Raw genomic sequence first — 18,179 nt, 5'->3', positions numbered from 1 at the left:
AAGACTGGAAAATATATCCAAAAGTGACTTCTGTATTTTCCTTCTTCCTTCATTTTTCTTTTTCATTCAGTTTTTCCTTCTCCCCCTCCCTCCCTCCCTCTTTTTCTTGTCATCCATTTAACAAGCATTTACTGAGAATTTACTCCGAAACGTGCACCACTTGGGATCAGTGGTGAACCTGAGGTTTACCTAAGCAGTTAAGGAATGGACTTTTTTTAGTTAGAAATTTAGAAGTAATATTCAAACATCTTTTGAGTTGTATTTTTAAAAGAGATTTTAGGGATTGAATAAAATACAGTCGATGATGAAACAAATTCTAAAAATTCCTCAGGGTAATTGTAAAGAATTTACTAATTTATAAGCAGGTTTGGAAACCAGTACCAATCATTCTTCCCACTCTATTGCTTTAGTTTTGTGAAAGGAGAGATCCCAGCCGGTTTGAGACGAGAGAGGAGGAGAGGGATGGAGTGGGGCGGGGAAGGAGGGAGACCTGAGCAGCCAGGGTATGCTGCTCTGCCTGGCTTTGAGCTTTCTCCCCAGAATCCCTGCAGCCCTCCTGTTCATCTTCCTTCTCAGCTCAGCCTGGCTCCTGCCTGCCGGCCACCACCTTCCCCCAGCTCAGGCTTTTCTTCCTGAGCCCTGCGCTCTCACTGTTATGTCCTCAGTGGAAATGCAGCTCCTCGTAACTCCCTGCCTCCGTGAAAGCGTCCTTTACCGGCCCCCCTCTCCCAACAAGCGGTTTCTTCTTTTATTTCTGCCTTTCGTTTAGCACCTATCATGAACTGCCCTGGGCTTAGGACAGCATATTTGCGGGTACCTGGTAGATATTCTGTTTGTTCATTCAAAAACTGTCCACTGCCTGTTCTCTAGGTATTGTGCTGTAGGAGGAACACCAATTAAACAAGCAGAGGCGTCAGGCCTGTAAGGCATGGGTCTGAGAATTCAGTGGTGATGCTCAGAGGTAAAGCACTGTGATGGGTGCTGTCGGGCGCAGGCCCCAGTGGCAACGCACGGCTGAAATGCCTGGGCCAGGGCCGAGGGGCCGGGCGGGACCTGGTCCCTGAAATGCCTGGGCCAGGGCTGAGGGGCCGGTCGGGACCTGGTCCCTGAAATGCCTGGGCCAGGGCCGAGGGGCCGGTCGGGACCTGGTCCCTGAAATGCCTGGGCCAGCGCCGAGGGGCCGGTCGGGACCTGGTCCCTGAAATGCCTGGGCCAGCGCCGAGGGGCCGGTCGGGACCTGGTCCCTGAAATGCCTGGGCCAGCGCCGAGGGGCCGGTCGGGACCTGGTCCCTGAAATGCCTGGGCCAGCGCCGAGGGGCCGGTCGGGACCTGGTCCCTGAAATGCCTGGGCCAGTGCCGAGGGGCCGGTTGGGACGTGGTCCTGGTTTAGATAAAGTCCCCGAGAACATGTCAGGAGGAGAGAGGGACACTCTTCTTATTGTGACAGGAGAGAGAAAAGGAAACGTTAAGTAGGTGCCGGTACATTCATGGGAATTCCTATCTGAGGTTTCGTTTTCCTTTGTGAGCACTGAGGGGAAATTATCTGCTGAGGGAGGTGGGAAGAGAGCTTATTTGAAGGATTCAGTGCAACCGAAAAGGCATAAAATAGCTCCTGGAGAGAGAGAGAGAGAGAGAGAGAGAGAGAGAGAGAGAGAGAGAGAGAGAGAGAGAGAGAGAGAGAGAGAGAACACTTCACAGGTCCCAGGGACTACTGAGGGCTTGGTTCAAGCAGTGCACCATGGGTGATGGCAGCTTTCTCCAAATCGATGTGCTTCTCAACCAAAGCAATTTTCAGGCAGTTTCTGAATGTATAGCACAGGAAATGAACGGGAATTCAAGCTCCTGCTCTGCAGTTTATTGGGTGAATGAATCATTGTTCCTCACTGATGTCCATTCCCTTCTGAACAACAGGATGATAATTCCCACATCCAGGTTTGTTAACATCTCAGCAGCACGAGATTTTTATATACATGAAAGCATTTTAAACCACAGATCATACAGATGATAGTTATGATCTTGCATATATTATAAATTTGAATCAGGATTTGTCAATGCTGGATAGATACAAAAAACAACCCCCTTCCAAATGAAAAAAGACCAGTTTCCAAATTAAGGACATGTTAAAATCCAATATAAGTTCTTGATATAGTTATAACAAGAGTAAATGTTCTATAACATTACATACAATATTATACTGTTGTTATTGTTGTTCATTTGCTCAGTCGTGTCAGACTGTTTGTGACCCCATGGATTGCAGCTCGCCAGGCTCCCTGTCCTTCACCATCTCCCGGAGTTTGCTCTTGTCCATTGAGTCGGTGATGCCATCCAACCATCTCATCCTCTGTCGTCCCCTTATCCTCTTACCTTTAATCTTTCCCAATAAATGACTACTCAGTAGCATTATTGAAGAGGAAAAAAATTGAAAATAATCTCTCAAGTGCCACAAACTAAGCAAGAGGTTAATTTTCTAGAAGTATGAAAACACAAAGTTTTAGGGCCAACTAAAAACACATTAAAAAAGTATAAATATATTCTTACAGGTATTTCAGGACATTGAGTGTTTTATTATTAGGCTCAGTTTCTTTTCAGAAGAATGATTTTTAAAAGGCATTCAAAAAATATTATTCTTTCATGCTGTATTTGTTATTTTTAAAAGTCCAACAGAATAGTACTGTTGTTGAGAAAAACGTGTGTACAGTAAGCACCCTATTGCCCTGTTCCTTTTCTGTTGATGCAGGCTGGCCAAACGGCATACGTGGTGAAACCAAAAATAGAAAACACACACAAGCCTCTCATTTCTCTTTCTTATAGAAATATCTTTAATAAGCACAGTTGATACAGACTCTCTTCATTTTAGCTGCTGGGCATAATCCTCTGGGAATCCGACTCTGCTTGTCTTCCAGCATGCTTAATAGTCTGAACGTTTAACATTTTTAAAGGGTGGTTGTTCATCACAAGTTCTGGATTATCTTTTCAGATACCGTTTTCATGCTTCCACTTATATCCCCTGATTAATCCAAATCACTAACTGAAACTCTCTTGAAATAGACCCAAACTGTAAGCAGCACTCCAGTCCCAAAGAAGTAGCTGTGTGCCAGGATCACATTTGATAATACAGTGTATCTTTGCTGCTAGAGATATATATATTTACAGTAATCTATTAGAGAATATAGTCTGATACTGCATATGATCCTATATCAAGCCACATTTTGATTGAGGAGCCACTGTAGGCAAAACTCTCTCCCATTACTAGTAGTTATTTAGCCTAGCTATTTCCTTCAGGCACTTGGTAAAGTTGAATATTCTTTGTGTGGGGACAACTGTGTAGTCCCAGGACAGTGATTGCTCTCCTGGAGACTTCTCATGAAGAAAACAGGAGAGAAAAAAGGAAGGGAAGTACATATTGAAAATGCAAAGTGTGTCTCTTTTTCAGAATCAGTAAACAAGCATTAGAAGACAGGGGAAAGCAGGTGGTTAAGAGTGAGCTTGTGTGTGTGTTCGTGCCTGTGTTAGAGCTTAGGCGAAAGGCAGAGGGACTGTTTTCGCCCAGGAACGCCCCGGAGACGGGCAGGAACACCTTCCTAAGTCAGCGTGTTCCTGGAATCTCCCTATTTGGCCGCTCTGGGCTGTGTCTGCCCTCATCCACACTGTTGCCAGTGGTTGGATGTTCCAGCCGGAGGAAGGTCAGCCTCCGTCTCAGGGACCGGCTGAGCACCGCGCCTCACGCCTCGCTTTACCTTGCTGCTTCGTGTGGTGAGCGTGAGCCCGCGCCAGGAGCGGGCGGGCGCCGGCAGCGGGAGAGCCGGCTTCCTCTCCCGGGCAGCAGCACCCCGTGTGCCCGGGGCTGCCAGTCCCTGCAGGGTCCCCGTTTTCCTCCATGTAGTCACGGAGGTTGGGAGAGGATTAGAAACCTTTGAACAAGGTTCTTATCCACTCTCCAGTAAATTTGGCACAGTCTGTAATTTCTATGTAGTTCATGCTTAAAATAGCCTGAATTTAATCTTTAATCACATTTTGTTTTCACCAGAATATTTTTTAACCATTATCAAAGACTGTCTCAAGAACAGTATAAGTTTCTTAATTTTGTGATGGTAACAACTGACATAAATTCAGTTAATTGTGGTGATAGCTACATAAAATGTGTATAACATAATTATCTTGAGTGTTTTATTACGTGAGCGGTTTTAATTTTTAGTTATACAATGCCACCTAGTGGATCTGTGGTATAAGAACACCTTCGTATTTTCTTCATTTTCCAGGTTTGGTGTAATTAGTTTATAGGTAGAGTTATAGGCAGCTAAGGGCTTCCGTGGTGGCCCGGCTGGTAAAGAATCTGCCTGCAATGCGGGAGACCTGGATTCGATCCCTAGGTTGGGAAGATCCCCTGGAGGAGGGCATGGAAACCCACTCCAGTATTCTGGCCTGGAGAATCCCATGGACTGTATACATATAGTTCACGGGGTTGCAAAGAGTCGGACATGACTGAGTGACTTTCACTATTTCATAGGCAGCTTAAAGGTATAAGCAGCTATAATAGCTACCTTCTGTTATTTATCACTTTGCTAAAACTAAGAGTCTATATGGAAAGACTTGTGTATTCAGACTTTGGTTATATGCCAAAGCAAAAGTACCTCGGCCATAAACTTTGTCAAAATTCTCCATGTCGGACCTTTCTCGGTTCTGCTTTGTTTCTTTGAGGATTTATTTTTGTTGTTGTTGTTTTTGGTTACAATCTGTGAATACTTTAACATTGCTTTTATTAATGATGATTCCCAAGTATTCTTTCTGCTCCTACATTGCTCTTTTAATTGCATGTTTCTGTGTTTAATGTCTTTCCATCCCATTGAACTGTATACCCCATCAAGACACACCACACCCAGCACTGAATGTACAGATGTTAAAAGGAGTGGCAGGCACACTTGGAAACTGATAATATATAAATATAGGAAAACTTTAAATGTTGTATTAGCAGTGCCAAGGAGTTGTTGATTGACACATTTTGTTGTCTACTCCTTTTACATGGAATAGTATTCAAAACTTTTAACACTGAACCTCATTTCTCCATGAATTATATTCTTTCTTGTGGTCCAAATGGACTGTGATGTTATATATGCATTAAAAGGAGATACCTTTTATTCAGCTAAAGGGTCTTAGTTAAAATTAGTACCAATAAAGTATTTGGCATAAGCCTGGTAGATCAAAAACACAAACCAGGGGTTCAGATACTATTCTTCTCTGTCTTTCTTTCCCCAGAATCACCATCAGTTGCATGTTATATAAACTCAGGCCACACAGGACTGGAGCCAAGAAGAGCCAGATGAGGGTTTTAGAGTGAGGCTCTCCATCCTTTCACTTTTTTCCATTTAAGAAAAGAACAGAAAAGAAAGAGCAGGCAGGAATATACTAGAGGCCAAAAGAGTAAAAAACACACTTATAAACAAAGTTGCAAAATCTGAAGATATTTCTGAGGTATTAAGAAGAAGAAAAAGGAAACTTAGGACTTTTGGGGAAGTAATTTGATTTTTTCCTAAGCTGTATACACTAAAGTTGAAATGAGAATACAAGTGAGATTAGCTGTTTATGAGCTCATGCATGCTACTGTAGAGCAGATAAGCAGACATCTGGGGAAAGCAAAGAAAGTCTCTGATGGCCTTCAGCACAGCCTGAGAAACATGAGGCAAGACAGCGTGATGTGGAAACCCTTGTGCTGCTGCCCAGAAAGAAAATGTAAACAGTCTAAAAGCTTTTAACATTCTTTACCGTCACCTCAATTGTCTGCAGTCCTTCCCTTACCTATCCATCATTCAGTCTCCAAAAGAGCGAAAATTGAAAAAAAAAAAATGCATGCGTGTTTCACAGCCTCGATACAGTCATTACTCAATTCCAGTTTGTGACGAGACAGTCATTTTCAGTTCTGCAAGTTTGAATCTGCCCGGACTGGAATGCCTAGATGGTAGCTGCCGACAATTTCACAGTAATTTTTGGTTGGGCCTGCCTTTGAGTAAATCATATCAGGAAAAATAAGGTTAATTTCCATTACCTCTGCTTTGTCTAGCAAATAATTGCATCAGATTTTGTTGCTAAAGTATCTCAGTGAATTGATGATAGACTTTGAGCTCTTTGAAAATGATGAAGGGATGAGAGAAGTAGACTTGGCTGGAGTTGATGTATGTTGGCGGCTTTAACCCTAGTGTAACTCTCTTGAAAGCAGCTCCTCATCTCTGAGGTTAAAGCTGTAGAAGCCAGCAGCACCCAGAGAATGACTGATGACTGGGTTTTTGACCCAGAAAAAAACTGCGTTATCATTACCTTTTGTTGTCTTTCACTTCTGGTTCTGCATTCATTGACCTAAACCCACATCTTTTTTTGATTGGGGTGTAATTGCCTTACAGTGGCGTGGTAGTTTCTCCTGTACAACGTGAATCAGCCATAAGTGTACCTCTGTCATACTCTCATTTGCTTCCTTTTTGTTGCCCTCAGATTATTTCTTATTATTTCTAGTTGAAGACAACACACATTTGTCACTTAATGCCTTTCAAACTAACAGTGTATATGAGAAAGTGTTGTATGGGTCTGTGTTTGAATGCATATATAGTGTGCATTCCTTGAGTGTGTGCACGGATTTCCCTGGTGGCTCAGATAGTAAAGAATCCTGCAATACAGGAGACGGATTTGATTCCTGGGTTGGGAAGATCCTCTTGAGGAGGCCATGGTGACCCACTCCAGTATTTCTGCCTGGAGAACCCCCATGGACAGAGGAGCCTGGAAGACTACAGACTGTGGAGTTGAGTAGAGTCGGAAATGACTTGAGTGACTAAGCATAGCACATGTATATGCAAATCAAACTCATAGAACAATTTTAAAATCTGTTGTGCCTCTCAACTTTTTTAAGCATCGGATGGTATCAAAATCTCCTGAAAGGTGGATTCCCTGTCTTCTAAATAATTTTTACAATAACATTTCATATTAACACATTAGCTAATTTAAATATTTATATGAATAAATGCCTTTAGAAACTCAAGCCTATCTCAAACTTATCAAACTCTAACCCTCCTATTAAATATACACACTCTCTTGAGCTGAGTGGTTTTAAGAGAGGAAAGGTTGTTCTGTATAGATATGACAACAACAGTTAGATACCTTTTATTCAGTAATTTTATGCCAGGCTTAATACTCTATATTGCATATGCCTCCTAACTGTGTGGGGCTTCCCCGGCGGCTCAGATGGTGAAGAATCTGGCTGCAGTGCAGGACACTGGGTCCAATCCCTGGGTCGGGAAGATCTCCTGGAGAAGTATTCTTGCCTGGAGAATTCCCTGGACAGAGGAGTCTGGTGGACTGTAGTCCGTGGGATGGCAGAGTCGGACACAACTGAGAGACGAACACTTTCACATTTTCTTCATTGAATCCTTCTCACAACATGACGACTCGGACACCAAAGCCATACCCATGCTAAGACCAGGAGAAGCCAGAAACGGGAAAATTGAATCCATCTCCTGGCTTCCTTGAAGCAAGAGGTGGGAGAGAGAACAGTGCCTAGTGATTCTGAATGTATTTCTTATCCTTTCCCTGATTCTTTTATGTATCATACTGTCTGTTTTTTTCCTGCTCTGAGGTCTCAAAACTCGTTTCTGAAACCCCAGCAGATTAGCTTCCACATTGGACGTCTGGGCAGGGACAGACTGCAGATCTCTCCTCTCTCTCTTTTCTCCCCTGAGAAAATGGCAGAAAAATGGCCTTGTGACCTCACCTCATCGCCACCTTCCTCCTGCTCTTCAAAGTCTCCATTAAGCAGCAGTCTGCTTTATTTATGTCTGTTTCTCTAAAGAAAAACTTAGTTGATGTGCCAAACCCTGTATTGTCAAGCTTTTCTAGAAATGTTATCTTTAAGGAGATTTATAAAAACAAGAAGAATCTTTGTGGTTTTGTTTTGAAAGCTGGAAGTGCTGAGAGACCAGGCGGACTTCCAGCGCTGAGCTTTTTCACTTTCAAGCTGTAAAGGATGTGTAATGGGTTCTACACATGTTTATGAGGAAGAAGCCGTTGAAATATTTATTCTTTTTGTTCTGGCAAAGCATGACCTGCTGCACTGAGAGTACTTCCTTCATGAGATGTTTTGTCACGGGATAAAGAAATGGAAAAGGCAGGATCAGCCTCCTTGCCTAAATAAGTGAACAGCATTGCAGGTTTCTTGAGAGTTGCCTTTTTTTTTTTTTTTTTTACAATGTTGCTTTATATTTTATTAGTTTCTTCTTTTTTTTTTTTATAGGCTAATTACTTTACATCATTACAGTAGCCGTTTTGAAGAAATAATTTGTATATTGGGTGGAATTATCTAAGCAGCATGCCGCTGTGCAAACTAGTGCTTTTAAAATCAGACCCAGTTCCCTTCTTTATTTATAGTTAATGAACAAACTTAGCAAGATATGTGATACGTGGTATCCAGGACATCTTCAGCATAAGCTTTATTAAGTATTATTGCTGTTGTTTAGTCACGAAGTCGTGTCCAACTCTTAGCAACCCCATGGACTGCAGCACTCCAGTACAGGCTTCCCTGTACTTCACTGTCTCCTGGAGTTTGCTGAGACTCATGTCCATTGAGTCAGTGATGCCATCCGACCATCTCATCGTCTGTCACCCCCTTTTCCTGCCTTCAGTCTTTCCCAGCATCAGGGTCTTTCCCAAAGAGTCAGCTCATTGCATCAGGTGGCCAAAGTATTGGAGCTTCAGCTTCATCATCAGTCCTTCCAGTGAATATTCAGGGTATCATCACTGTATTTTTTTCTCCTTCTGTCTTCACACACATTGGTCAATACACATATACATAAATGTACAAATATGTTTATACACTAGACACGCATTTAAAGTAATTTTTGTTTGGGTATTGCCTTGAATTGCACACAGTCTCAGGAGAGGCGAGGCGTCCTTCCTCCCCTGGCGGACACTGAGGGGAGTACCTTAATGAGTCTGGAGTTCTCGCATTTCAGTGACTACAGCTGCAGGGCTTCTCAGGAAGCCTGGAAACGCTGTGCCCACGTGTCTCTTGCTTCTGCTTGCTTCCTCTAGACGCCCCTCTACCTGGTAAACCATGGGGAGGCTGGACCAGTCCGATGCAACAGGTGCAAAGCCTACATGTGCCCGTTCATGCAGTTCATCGAAGGCGGGAGGAGGTACCAGTGTGGCTTCTGCAGCTGCGTGAATGACGGTGAGTGGCGCCCGCGGGTCTGAGCCGCGTGCGGCCCTCCTGCCTGCGTCGTCACGGCCGCGACCCCTCGGCCGCGGGCGGGCTCTGGCGGGCGAGCGGCGCTGGCCTCCTCGTGCGCCCTTCACGCAGCCCGTGGCTTCGCCCGGCCCCCAGAGCAGGAGACTGACAGCGAGGCCTCCTCAGGAAGACCTTTAGAAGCCGCGTGCTGCGGAGTGGGGTCTTGGCTTCCAGCCTGTCTCCAGGACTGCCCCGGCCCCCTGGGAGGCCTGGCGCCCTGCCGCGGTGGCAGCTGTTCGGCACACACTGGTATACCAGAGCGCGCGGGCTCCGCTGGTTCTCCACCTTCACTGCTCTTTCTAAGGAAGGTCTTACTCCATCGCTTGTCCTTCATGAAATCTGCAACCAAATCCCACACAGCCCTGGGACCTGGATCTCAGGAACCCCGAGAGCACATGCTTCCAAGTGCTTTCGTTTTGGGGGGAAAAGTTAGGAGATGGCACAGGCCTCTCCTGGAGCATTTTCGTCACGCCTCCACAGGGTCACCGGATTCCCAGCGTGTTCACTCCAGCCCTCAACTTCCTTCACAAGTTGATCAGAAATCCATCCAGGATCCGTCCACGTAGAGCATCTAGGGTCTTTGTTTTCTTGTGTCTCACTGGCCTCATGCCCAGAGTGTCAGCTTGAAGCCTTAAAAGGCCCTGCCACTTCCTGTAGAGGAAAAACACACGAAGCTCTGGTATTTCTACCCCGAGGGAATCCCTCGGGTGTCCACTCCTGGGAAGCTGTTGTGTTCATTTTCTAATAGGGTTATTCATATCGTTGTTGTTGTTCAGTTGCTAAGTTGTGTCCGACTCTGCGATCCTATAGACTGCAGCACGCCAGGCTTCCCTGTCCTTCACTATCTCCTGGAGTTCGCTCAAACTCGTCCATTGAGTCGGTGATGCCATCCAACTATCTCATGCTCTGTCACCCCCTTCTGTTGCCTTCAGTCTTTCCCAGCATCAGGGTCTTTTCCAATGATTCTGCTTTTCACATCAGGTGGCCACAGTATTAGGGCTTTAGCATCAGTCCTTCCACTGAATACTCAGGGTTGATTTCCTTTAGGACTGACTGGTTTCATCTACTTGCTGTCCAAGGGATTCTCAAGAGTCTTCTCCAACACCACAGTTCAAAAGCATAAATTCTTTGGTGCTCAACTTTCTTTATGGTCCAACTCTCACATCCATACATGACTACTGGAAAAACCATAGCTTTGACTAGATAGACCTTCGCCGGCAAAAGTACTAGATTCCAATGTTTGTTCTTGCAAGAAAGCCAGACCCCCTTAGATTTACATTGGCACCTACATTCTTCATTTAGGTTTAAAGAAGGCAGAGGTTTGTTAGAAAGAACCTTGCAGGCATAGTCAAATGGTTTCACTCTGTTTTCCTTCAAAATGTCAGAGATTCTTTCTCAGTCAGAAGAACTTGAGGCCAAAGACATGCAGGAAGACCAGTGTCATGTGGCCTCATGTAATTTATGGGAGGACTTGAATCTGGTTTATGAAACATGACAAATAATATTAAATGCTAACAAATATAAAGCTAATTGATTTTAAGGGGAATTTTTTTTCACCAATTACATGTAGATGTGTGAATAAAAATAAATTATAGAAAGTGTGTAGAAAATACCACCCATACGTCGTAGAACAGCTGATGCCACATTATCCATCTCATCTTCTTGCCTGGAAAATTCCATGGATAGAGAAGTCTGACAGGCTGCAGTCCGTGGGGTTTCAAAAGAGTCGACACGACTAAGTAACTGAGTGTGCTAAACGTAACAGAAGAGCAGTTAAAGGCCGTCATAGCCTTCTTAGCTCAGCTGAGACTGTCAGCTTCCCACTTCCACAATCTTTTCAAAACATTGAATTTCCAAGTTCAGAGATCTCTATATACAAGGGAATCTTATAAAACTTGTTTAAAAAGAAATGGCCACAATATAGTAAGAAAACAGAAAAAAAAAAAAAAAAAATCAAGCCTCAGTGACTGTTGTCTTATGTCCAGACTAAGAAAACAGCCCTGTTGTAACCCATGTGCTAGTGATAGTGAAAGTCGCTCAGTCGTGTCCAACTCTTTGACCCCATGGACTACACAGTCCCTGGAATTCTCCAGGCCAGAATACTGGACTGGGTAGCCTTTCCCTTCTCCAGGGGATCTTCCCAACCCAGGGATCGAAGCCAGGTCTTCCGCGTTGCAGGCAGATGCTTTACCAGCTGAGCCACAAGGGAAGTCCAACCCATGTGCTAGTTCACAACTAAAAATAAAGTATACTGAGTTATTGGTTTTAAAACAAGTCATTAGTTACTTGGTTTTACAAATGAAAATGTTGTTCTTTATGAAATGCTTAAAACCAGAGCATAGCTAGTTATTCTAAATACTTCTGTTGTCAGTGGTTTAACAGTCAGCCCTGTTCTTCTCAAGGCAGCAAAGGTCGTTTGCACAGAAATACCAGGCCATATTTGTCCAAGAGTTCAGTGTGTGAGTCATAAGCGTTCCTGCCTGTTGGAGGACTTCCAGGGCTTAGCCAGAACTAACCTTCTTAGACATTTGAATCAAATTAAGAGTTCCTCAGCCGAGATCATGGTGTAGTCTTTCCCTAATACAGTAATCGTCTCCACTCTGAAGCCCAAACATTAAAGATTACCGTGCAAACTCCCTGTGGCTGAAGACATCGCTGATTAAAAGATAATAAACATTAGAGCTAACAGCATAGTCCAAATAACCAATGTATATTTGCTGGGGTATTGAAAATTTAAATAGTTTGAAAAGTTAGAATTCCTGTGAGAAAAGGCCATTAAATAGGGAGAATTAACTTTTGGTTGTGATGATTTAAAAACTCCCGTGCTTTTATCTGCTGTTTCTCTGTAATGATCCAGACCATTAATGTTCTTTGTCATCAGTAACTTGCAGAACGGTCAGGAAGATATTTTAGAAGACCCTCATTCTTTCCAAGACTGGAAAGAAAGACTAGTGGATTTTTAGAATACGCTACATTCTGGCTTTAAAATGCTTTTTTTTCCTCATACTAACTCCTTTCCTCCCATAATAAACTTTGAGAACTTACTAAATTGTCTGTGTTGTAAAAACAAAAGATTCCCTTTCCTATTTTGTTTTTATTAGTTCCACCATTCTATTTCCAACATCTGGACCACATTGGAAGAAGACTGGACCACTATGAGAAGCCAGAGTTATCTCTAGGATCGTATGAATATGTTGCTACTTTGGATTACTGCAGGGTAAGTGCTCCCAGGACTTCCAGTGTTTATATATGGATATCAGATACAAGTGAATAACTTTCATGCTTAATGACCTGACTTTAATTCACAACCAAAGCATTTGAGTGTTGCCATGGGAAAGTAGAAATCCCTAAGACATCAAGCCGTCTAGGCTGTTAACGTAGTTAAATAGCCAGACCATCCACTGCAGTGACAGGAAGAAAAAAATAATAATTTCATTTTTATGTCCCTTTAAGAGAGAATATGCTAGGTTCTTAATGCAACAGTTCCCTACTGCACCTCTGCTTTATTTGTTTTGTCAGTCATCCCCAAAGCATCTCCCTTTGCAGGCTGAAGGTCGTCAGTATGGTCAGTAAGACTATTGACACGTTTCTCTGGCTTTCTTCTCCACTCAGCCATCACCACAGTAAGTCAGACTCTCAGAATCGCCCTTAGGTTATTTCAGCAGCCTGGTATCCTGTCCTCTGGTCTCCTTGCTTTAAAATGTAACTGTGAGACTCCTCCTACTGCCTCAATCTAAAAAATGAAATTCACAAGTTTATTTCCTTGTAAGACCATTAGCTCCCACCTCAGCTGCATGTTCAGTTGTACAAAACGGGCTCCCATACTCCGAAAGGATCGCTCCTCTGCTCAACTCCATGCTTGTATCTAAGATATTCTTTTGGCCTGACTACATTTTCATCCTCCTGTTACAGCTCTGCATATCCCACCCAGCAAATTCCTACTTATTCTCTAATCTCTGACTGAAATTTTATTTTATGTGAGTGTTTCTCCAACTTCATCTGACTTTCTCTGACTTCGTTGTGGTTGTTATTTACTAAATGTTCTGATTTGTCTCCCACATAATTTGGTCCATGTATCTGTTTTAGCAGTTATCCCCATAGAATTTAAATCTTGCTATGTTTTCCCTCTTTTTAGATTCTGATATCATTGGGAACAAGAATCTTGTCCTAGCTATGTTCTTTTTAATGTACTAACATTTTTTGATTTAATTAATTCACTTTTGGCTGCGCTGAGTCTCCGCTGCACACAGGGCTTTCTCTAGTTGCGGGGAGTGGGCGCTGCTCTCTAGTTGGGGTGCGAGGGTTCCTCACTGTGCTGGCTTCTCCACTGGGGGCCCAGGCTCTGGGCGCCTGAGCTTCAGTAGTTGCGGCACTCGGGTTCAGTTGCTTTGTGGCATGTGGGATCTTCCCAGACCAGGGATTGAGCCCGGGTTCCCTGCTCTGGTAGGTGGACTCCTAACCACTGAACCACCAGGCCAGCCCTGTCCTAGCTGTCTTTATGGCATTTACCACAGTTTCTGCTGCAGGGTAGGCAGCTGATGAGTGCCTGTGGATGGATGGATAGTGAGTTAGTGGATGAGGAAATGAAATTGCAAGGGTGTCACTACCCCCAGGACCAGCTGTTTCCCTTCCCCAACCCCCTAGTGATAGTGACATCATGATGGGTATCTTGCAGGTCTTTAAAATTCTTTAGTGATTTGAAAACATCTTGGATGTCACTTCAAGTTTCAGCTTGTATCTGAAGTGCTGTGTGTAGACTTGAAGACACACACTCATTCTGACTTACTTCCCCTTCCAAAAATGAGTGCTCCTGAGTGCCCAGTCCTCAGGAAATGGCCTCTGACCCACAGGTGTCTTCCCTAGATGTCCCCTAGGGGGCCAGCACATGTTGTGTTTAGTAAAAATTACAAAGAACATTGTTCCTAATTAGAAGTTTTCTCAACTGAGTGAATTTTAAAATGTTTTCCAATTAATACACCTTTTTCATTCATTTTAGTGTGCAATATGAGTTTTTAACTAGATAACATAGACCTAATTATCAGAGAAGAGTTAATGCTTTAGTAGTTTTAAGTGTAGCATTTGAACGTATTTAGGGAAAACATAAAAACATTTTTTGGTACAGATGATTTATTTCACACAAAAAAGATGTCCTATAGTACCAATTGCTTTTATGACAGTTTACCTGTCCTTTAACTCTTACTGACTGAAGGAAAAGGATTAGGCAGAACATAAATATTTGAAGTTCCAATTAAATATAATAAAGCTATTGTAACCTAGTGACAGAAAATTTATTCACTGATCTTTGCAACTGGAGTATAAATCTAACTATGCTCCGAGTTTCCAGTTCTCTGCCAAAAAGGCTAGATTATCTTTATTTTCTGCTTTTTTAGTGGAAACCTAGGCAGGGAGTCAAATCTATTTCTGGGAACAAAAGTCTCAGTATCTTCAAACCCCGCTATGTGGAAATGCTCCAGACGTCTAATTGATGGGAAATCTCACAGCAGGCAAGGAACCAAATAAAAACTGTACATTTCGAGGAGTTTTTTTTAGTAAGGTTAATGTTCCGTTCATTATTCCAAATAAGGTTCATAATAAAAAGATACTCTTAATATCTTAAAATTTAAATATAACTTAAAATATAAATGAAGTATAATAATGAATTGCCTTAGGGATTTGGATGATGAAAAAGAGTGTATTTAACTTGTATGTGACTTCCCTGGTGGTTCAGTGGTTAAGACTTTGCCTTCCAATGCAGGAGGTGTGAGTCGGTTCCTGGTAAGGGGGCTAAAGATTCTACATGCCTCATGGCCCAAAACCAAAACATAAAAATACAGAAGCAATATTGTAACAAAGTTAATAAAGATGTTAAAAAATGGTCCACATTTTTAAAAAAAATCTTTAATTTGTATGTGTATTTTTTTAGCACCATACACACTTAAAGGAGAATTACAAAATCACATTTTTACTATTCATTTTAGTTTATCTTAATGCCAAGTTTAGATAATAAAATCAACACTCATGAACATTCACTGTGTGTGATACTGTGTGCTAAATGCTTTCTCTGTATTGTATCATGTAGTTCTCCAGTGAACTCATGTGGTGAGTTACCACCATGATGTGGGGAAACTGAGGCTTAGAGACCTTAAGTGCCAACCTCAGGCGCTACATATAGAAAATGATGGGGCCAGAGTGGAAACCACGTCTGTGTGACTACACAGCCCCTGTTCCCTATCTGTGTGCTGTGGATATGTTGGCATGTATTTACAAAATCACCGTGGAGTTTTCCTAGAAAAAAAGACCCAGCTCTGTCTCATAACTGAAAGTTTTTTACCTTGAAGTTCACGAAATATATCTATCTACACGTATAGTGTACCTGGAAGGTAAACTTTCATTCCAAACTACTTTTTTTTTATAAGGTAGTTTCTCCATTTAATTTTGGTTCACTTTGACATTTATTTTATACCTAGTATGTCCAAGGCTCATTGGTTGTAATTCCAAAACTAGCAAGGATATGAGCCCGATCTCAGTCCTTAGCATGCGTAGAATCCTGATAAGAGAAGTACATCATTATAAATCCAAAAGGAAATGCTACGAGAGTAGAATAATTGGAGTGTCATGAGAAAACAGATGAGCAATCATGTCTGATTTGGAGAGGACTGAAGAAGGGCTTTAAAAAGTAAGTGACATCTGAGCAGAGGATGGACATGTGAAGACGGAAGGGGAAACTAGGCGGTGAGCAGAAGCAGTTTCTCAGGTGTATTTGCAGCTTATCCAGTTCCTTTTGGCAGCCCACTCCAGCATTCCTGCTGGGAGAATCCCACGGACAGAGGAGCCTGGCAGGCAGCAGTCCATAGGGTCGCACAGAGTCCACACGACTGAAACAAGTTAGCACTTTTCAGGGTGAGGTGGGCTTTGCAGATGAGTGATGGGGCCCTGGAAGAGGGACTAGAATAATTGGAGAGTATATTCCTCTTTCCCCCAACACACAGGCACATTCAAATATTTTTTAAAAACACTATGCCAAACAAAATAGTTTTTCCAGCCAAGGAAATATTTTTCTTGGCCCAGGCCCACTAGATTGTGACTTCTGGATAGAAAATGTTTTGAAAATGGCAAACACTTAAATTGGAGGAATGTGTTTTGGGGCATGATAGGAAGTAAAGCTGGGAAGTTGTTTTGAGACCAGACCATCCTTTTATGTTCCACTAGCCTTGGCATAGCTTTGATCTCTTAGGCTTTTATGCATGTTTGCTGAATGAGTATTATGGGGAGTTTCAAATGCCAGGCCATTGAAGAATTTTATTAATTCAGTAGGCCATGAGGACACTTAAAGGCTAAGAGGGGATCGTTGCTGTTAATCCACCCATCCATCTACACGTTCATTCAAGTGTGGCACAGTACTGGGCGCCCTTCTGACCAGGCTCTGTGCCTAACTCTGGGGACTCGGTCAGCTGCCTGTCCGCAGAGGAGCAGTACTGGGGTCTGTATGTGCCTTGGGTAGTTTACTCTGACAGCAGTCCGTGTCCTGAGAGGAGGGAGATTGGTTAATATAGTAGTTAACCAGCTAACATGCAAGAGAAAATGAGGGTCATTTAGCAATTCCTCAAAAAAAAAAAAAAAATTGCCAAATGGTCCAGCAATTCTACTTCTGGGTACAGTCCCAAAATAATTTAAAAGAGAGTCTCAGAGAGAGATCTGTACATCTGTGTTCATAACAGCATTAATCTCAATAGCCAGAAGGTGGAAGCAACCCAGGTATCCATAGATGGATGAATGGATGAACGAAGTGTGGTATGTACATAACATGCAGTATTAGTGAGCCTTAGAAAGGAAGGGAATTCTGACACATGCTTTAACATGGATGACTGTTTAGGACATTATGCTTAGAGAAGCCAGCTGCATAAATGGCAAATACTGTATGATTTTACTTACATGAAGTACCTAGAGTAGTTCAACTCATAGAGACAGAAATTAGAAATGCAGAAAAGTGGTTCACAGGGACTAGAGGCTGGGGGGAATGGTAAATGATTGTTTGATGGGTATGAAGTTTCCGTTTTGTGTGCTAGAGGTGGATAGTGGTCACAGTTGCACAGCAATGTGAGTGTACCTGATAGCACAGAATTTACACTTAGAAACAGTGGTGGTTCTTGTTTAGTTGCTAAGTTGTGTCCAACTCTTTTGTGACCCCATCGACTGTATTCTGCCAGGCTCTTCTGTGCATGGGATTTTCCAGGCAAGAATACTGGAGTGGGTTGCCATTTCCTTCTCCAGGGGGTCTTCCCAACCCAGGGGTCAAACCCAAGTCTCCAGCATCTCCTGCACTAGCAGGCAGATTCTTTACCACGGAGCCACCAAGGAAGCCCAAATGGTTAAGATGGTAGATTATTTTCTGTGTTTTACTACTAATGAAAATAATTTTAAAAGGAAAGAAAATGAGGGTCCAAATTTGGTTACTGGAACTAGAAGGAGCCTCAGAGGGCTTCACAGTTAACTCTGTGTGGCTGGTAAGGGAGATGGACGGTTCCTGAGAGAAAGAGGGTATTAAGCCCAGATTATTTGAGAGGATCATGCTTTGTCTAAGTTCCTTATAGAAGGCCAGCCAGAGTGGGAGAAGCGTTGTCTACACTTCTGAGTGTAAGATGCTGGTGGGGCCTTGCCCTGGAGGCGGGCTGGACTGTAGTTGACTGGAAGGCTGGTTGGGAGCTCAGGAAACAGACCTTGATGAGAGAACCTGAGGAGTCGCCGATAGAGAGGTGCTGGTTAAAAATGAGCAAATGAGATTCTGTGCTGGAGCATGTGGTAAGGAGAGCGAAGAAGCTATCCTTTGGAAAAGGTAAGACAGTGAGAAACAGAGGAAGAGATCGGACAAGTGGGAGAGGAAGTGACACCTTGTGCCTCGGCAGCTGAAAAAGGGAAA

General features: G+C 43.0%; 1 protein-coding gene across 3 annotated transcripts in view; it reads left to right on the top strand.

Annotated features, from left to right (window-relative positions):
• The window catches only part of SEC24D (SEC24 homolog D, COPII coat complex component), a 113,317-nt gene that overhangs the window by 58,079 nt on the left and 37,059 nt on the right, over positions 1 to 18,179 (top strand). For all 3 annotated transcript variants that reach the window (XM_020879794.2, XM_070452381.1, XM_070452382.1), the window contains 2 exons: positions 9,067 to 9,205; positions 12,364 to 12,479. In XM_020879794.2, coding sequence (XP_020735453.2) covers positions 9,067 to 9,205; positions 12,364 to 12,479 — 255 coding nt within the window. The remainder of the gene's footprint in view (positions 1 to 9,066; positions 9,206 to 12,363; positions 12,480 to 18,179) is intronic.

This window comes from Odocoileus virginianus, chromosome 21, assembly GCF_023699985.2.
Source record: "Odocoileus virginianus isolate 20LAN1187 ecotype Illinois chromosome 21, Ovbor_1.2, whole genome shotgun sequence".
NCBI lineage: Eukaryota > Metazoa > Chordata > Mammalia > Artiodactyla > Cervidae > Odocoileus > Odocoileus virginianus.
This window is presented reverse-complemented; position numbering and strand designations above follow the sequence as displayed.